At 57.0% G+C, this 4752-nt stretch overlaps 3 protein-coding genes across 3 annotated transcripts in view; 2 read left to right on the top strand and 1 right to left on the bottom strand.

The window, feature by feature from the left end:
* Positions 1-643, top strand: part of SPRG_21783 (hypothetical protein) — a gene marked incomplete at both ends in the record, with an annotated part of 1443 nt that extends 800 nt beyond the window's left edge. The window contains one exon of the mRNA XM_012356163.1: positions 54-643. Within this exon, the coding sequence (XP_012211553.1) occupies positions 54-643 (590 nt within the window). The remainder of the gene's footprint in view (positions 1-53) is intronic.
* A 1368-nt stretch (positions 644-2011) lies between these two features.
* SPRG_16629 (hypothetical protein) lies at positions 2012-3253 on the top strand (the record flags this gene model as incomplete). The annotated part of the gene is made up of 1 exon (XM_012356162.1): positions 2012-3253. One exon carries the CDS (start codon positions 2012-2014, stop codon positions 3251-3253), a length of 1242 nt encoding a protein of 413 aa, XP_012211552.1.
* Positions 3254-3542: 289 nt separating this feature from the next.
* SPRG_16628 (hypothetical protein) lies at positions 3543-4752 on the bottom strand. The gene has a single exon (XM_012356161.1). It carries the CDS (start codon positions 4734-4736, stop codon positions 3630-3632), a length of 1107 nt encoding a protein of 368 aa, XP_012211551.1. The 5' UTR covers positions 4737-4752; the 3' UTR covers positions 3543-3629.

Genomic DNA, 4752 nt, shown 5'->3' with positions numbered 1-4752 from the left:
CCCCGCGTCGCCGTCGTTTGTCGACGGCGTCCGCATCATCTTTCGAAAGAAAGACGTGCTCGGCCTTCTCCTCGTCGTCTTCCTCGGTGGCACCATGTTTGGCATCATCTCGGCCTTCTTGATGCTCAACTTGTATGAGCTCAGCGGCGGGTCGGCGCAGATCGTGGGTATTGCGATCTTCTGCGAGACCTTCTCGGAGCTCCCGGCGTTTTACTTTGCCGACGCCATCATTGACCGCCTCGGGACCGTCAAGGTGCTCGCAATCTCGATTCTGGCATATGGTATCCGGCTCACGTGCTATGCGCTCATGACGAACGCGTGGTATGTGCTGCCTATCGAGCTGCTCCACGGCTGCACATACGGCCTCGCGTGGGCTGCGAGCACCAAGTACATTTTTGCCGAAGTGCCGCGCGGCACGGAAGGCTTGATGATGGGCATCCTCAGCGCGGTACAGACGGGCCTCGGACGCGGCGTCGGCACGTCAGTTGGCGGGTACCTCTACAACACGTACGGCGCGAGCTACATGTGGGCGGCGGCCGACATGGGCGTGCCGCTCGCCTTTCTCGGTCTCTACATCTTTTCGTGCACGATGCCAACGCACAAGACGGCGACCGCCGCCGAGTCGAGTCCGCTTTTGGTGTAATAGAGTTTGCTATATGCAACGTACAACGAACACTCACGAACTCTAAGGTTGCTTTGTTTTCATGGGGCTTCAACTCGAAGCCTACGATCATTCTTGGCTTGAAGAGCTCAAGGTATACTGTATTCATGATGGACGACGATAGTGTACAGGAGCTAGGGAGAAGGAGAGGTGCCGCAGATGAGGTGCACAGAGACACTACAAAAGCTCGTTGCACACTGCGAGATGAAGGCCGGATGAGAGGCGAGCGGTGCCGTGGTGAGGAGCCAGAGGACCGTCCCGGACGATGGCGCGCGGCCAATCCATGCGTGGCCCACGCGCCGGTTGCGAACCGTCGCGATCGTGCCGATGACCTTGTGGAACTACACGTGATTGAAGAAGTTGGGCCCGATTTCGAGCTCGGTTGTGTTGAGGGAATAAGTATATGAGAACTTGGTCGTGGTGCGGGGTTGCACCGATCCAACTCAAGTCGTGGCACCTTGTCGTGACGTTCCAAATGATTTGACGGCGTTTGATTGGTCGGTATGCGATGTTTTGTCCAATCCCATGCGCTTCTAAAAAGGCCATGGTCAAGCTCAATTTATGTTTGCAGGAGAAAAACGACAGGGAATCGATTCAAACGTATCTATAAATGCCAAACCGTTGGTTGGCAAGGTTTCGCAATTTGCCAAGTACCTCTTGTATAGTGTACTAGCTCAGAGGAAGAACGACCAGGCTGCTGGACACACCTATGTGGTTGATTTTTCTCCGACGCAATGCCTTGTGCGGCCACAGTGTTTCACCGGGGACGGCCGCTAACCTCTTTTCTTCATCTCCGTCTATCCGCAGCCTGGGGAGATGCGGCCCCTGCAATACGCGTGGCGCTGCTCGCCGCTGTCATCACTTTGTTGAAGCGTTGAAGCCGCATGCGACAAACTGGACCGTGGCCTTGCCCCATCACTCGTTCAGAGAGCAAGAGGATACTGTAGCAAAGAGGGATAACGACGCGACGCTGGTGGCGCGTATCGACTCGTCGAGATTTTGGGTGATGCGATGACTGCCCAGGGGAAAACTGTCGCCTTGGTGCGTGGACATGGGTCGGAGCTGCCTCGTGGGTGGCATTTGACCTCGTGTCTTTTGGCCTTGGCGCACCCACGCTCACAGGATTCTTCACGGTTGGGTATGCCCAACTGCGGAAACTAGGTGTGTGCAAAGGAGTGCGTCCTTTCCCAGGTGCAAGGAACCTGCATGTCATCCTCTTACCGACGTCGTGTGCGCGTTGATTGGTGCACGTGGTCGTCCGGTCGCCGATTGGGTGCATCACGGTCGCTTGTCGGTTTTCCAATCTCGCTGGATTTCAGTTTTCCTTTGTCTTGCCGAGCGACGAGCATCATGGCCGAGACCGACCACACAATGGCGCTGCTGCCGCCAAAGGCTGTCTACACGCTCTTCAACATTGGCTTCAGCGCCGTCCTCAACTTCCTCCCCGTCTACTTCAACACGTACTTTGACAAGTTCCAGATCGGCATTTTGCAGACGCTGCCATGCATTTGCTCGATGCTCGCGCCGCCCATGTGGGGTGCGATCGCCGACGTTCTCCAAAAGCAGCGGCTCGTCCACATCTTTTGCCTCCTCTCGGGGGCTCTCCTCATGTACGCCATCCCATTCGCCTCGGCAAGCTTCTTCTGGACGTGCGTGCTCGTTTTTTTGGCCAATTACCAGGCGCAGCCCTCGTGGCCGCTCCTCGATCAAACGGTCCTTGCACTCGTGACGCGCCTCGGCGCCGAGTACGGCAAGCAGCGGCTCTACGGTGCCGTCGGCTACGGTATCGGCGCGTACGTGGCCGGCGTCGTCGTCGCATCCTACGGCATCTCGTGGGCGTTCTACATGAACTTGATCTTTGTCGTGCCAGCGATTGTGTTTTTGCAAATGATTCCAGCGTGTGACGGCGTGTGCACGTCGCCGTCCAGCGCGGCTTCGTCGCCGCCCGCCTCGTTCTCGGCCGGCCTCCAAACGCTCTTTCGAAAGAAGGACGTGCTCGGCCTGCTCCTCGTCGTCTTCCTCAGTGGCACCATGTTTGGAGTCATCTCGGCGTTCCTGACGCTCAACTTGTATGAGCTCAGCGGCGGGTCGGCGCAGATCGTCGGTATCGCCATTTGGTGCGAAACCTTCTCGGAGCTCCCGGCCTTCTACTTTGCCGATACGATCATCGCCAAGCTCGGGACGGTCAAGGTGCTCGCGATCTCGATTCTGGCCTATGGCGCGCGGCTCACGTGTTATGCGCTCATGACGAACGCGTGGATTGCGCTGCCGTTCGAGTTTCTCCACGGCTGCACGTATGGCCTCGCGTGGGCCGCAAGCACCAAGTACATTTATGCGGAAGCCCCGCGCGGCACGGAAGGCTTGATGATGGGCATCCTCAGCGCCGTCCAGAACGGGTTGGCGCGCGGCGTCGGCACCATGCTTGGCGGGTATCTCTACAACACGTACGGCGCGAGCTTTATGTGGACGATTGCGGACCTCGGCGTGCCGCTTGCGCTGCTTGGTCTGTACGTCTTTTCGTGTACGATTCCGTCGCACGTCGACGCCACGAAAGAGCTCGCGCCGTCCGAGGCAACGCACCTCTTGGCGTAATACCTCGACGACATGAAGAATGATGAAGTTTGTGTTTTATGCTGTTTTTGGACGTACATTGAAGAACGAATGAGGCGCGTTGCAACCTCCAGACAGGAAAAAAGTGACGCGCGCGAGAGCCTTCACAGCATACGCGCCAGTTGGGCTCTACAGTGTCGTGGTGTGGGCCACGATCGAGTCTTCAAGTCGACGGGATCGCTTTGAAAATCAACTTGGTGACGCGCACAAATCGGCCTTTGCACCCATCGCGAGTCCACACTGCGATTTCTGTTCGAAAAGCGAGGAAGAACGCAACACCAACATGGTCGTTAGTGTCAATATACACGTTAATCTTGTTGGGTAGTAATATCCACAAGTTGGGTTGCGTCGACGGATTTTAAAACGCTACGACATTGGTCGGAAAGTCGGAGCGGACAATCTGCTCGTTGGCCCAGACTTCCATGGCTTCGTCGACCTGCTCGGAGAGAATGCGCGTGACCACCATGTTGCCGTTGAGGTTGACCATGGTTGCGATGCGGTCCATGATAAAGTCGATTGCGACGACGTACGAAAATGCCGCGGGCAGGTCCTTGCTCGGAAAGACCGTCTTCCAGACCGTAATGAGCATGACAAGGCCCGAGTTGGGAACGGGCGCCGTGCCCATGGACGCCAAGATGCTGACGAAAAACATGACAATCCACTGCGGTAAGCCGAGGCTGTCGCCGTTCCCCGACATCTTGGCCATGAACGTGACGAGAATCGGATAGTACATGCCACACGCGTTGAGGTTCACGGGTGTCCCGAGCGTCATGATGAGTTGTGCAAACGGCCGCGACACTTGGCGGGTCTGGTGGATCGACGAGACGGCAATGGGCAGCGCAGCCATCGACGACGCACAGCCAAAGGCAAAGACGTACGCGGACGTGAGTTGTCGGAGGTAGTTGTACGGGTTGATGCGCGTCGTCAGAAAGAGAAAGATCGGCATGACGAGCAAGACGTGGCTGATACTGCCAAGCACGAACGCAAGGACGGCGAAACCCACTTGACCCGCGACGTTGTTGGCGTTGGAGCTAAACGAAATGACAGCCGATGCGATTAAAAAGACCACTGCGATCGGCGTGAGGCGCATGACCGTGTTGATCAGAATCAGCATCGCATTCCGCGTCTGCTTGATGAGCACGACGAGAAGGTTGTCCGAGATAGGTCCTGCAAACGACTTGGCGATCGCGACGCCAAACGGCAGTGCAAACATGATGATGCTGAGGAGCGACCCGTTCTGGACAGCGTTAAAGATGTTGTCGGTCACGATCAACTGCAGCACCGAGATGAGCTGGTCGGTGAGCGTCAGCGTTTGGAACGGCGTCTCGAACCGGTACAGTCCATTGACGTCAATCACGTCAAAGAGCGTGGAGGATTGCGATGCGTTGGCTGCGCTGCACGCAATGCGGCCACTCGGAAGCATCTCGAGGTAGTTCGAGTTGTGGCACTGGAGCGTGAACGTCATATTGATCGCGCTTTTT

Source organism: Saprolegnia parasitica, assembly GCF_000151545.1.
Source record: "Saprolegnia parasitica CBS 223.65 unplaced genomic scaffold supercont2.390, whole genome shotgun sequence".
Lineage (NCBI taxonomy): Eukaryota > Oomycota > Saprolegniomycetes > Saprolegniales > Saprolegniaceae > Saprolegnia > Saprolegnia parasitica.
The sequence above is the reverse complement of the archived record's forward strand: the minus strand, read 5'-3'. Positions and strand labels throughout refer to the sequence as shown.

Coding starts and splice junctions, on each gene's coding strand:
- SPRG_16628 (XM_012356161.1), bottom strand. CDS start 4,736: ATGACGTTCACGCTCCAGTGCCACAACTCGAACTACCTCGAGATGCTT.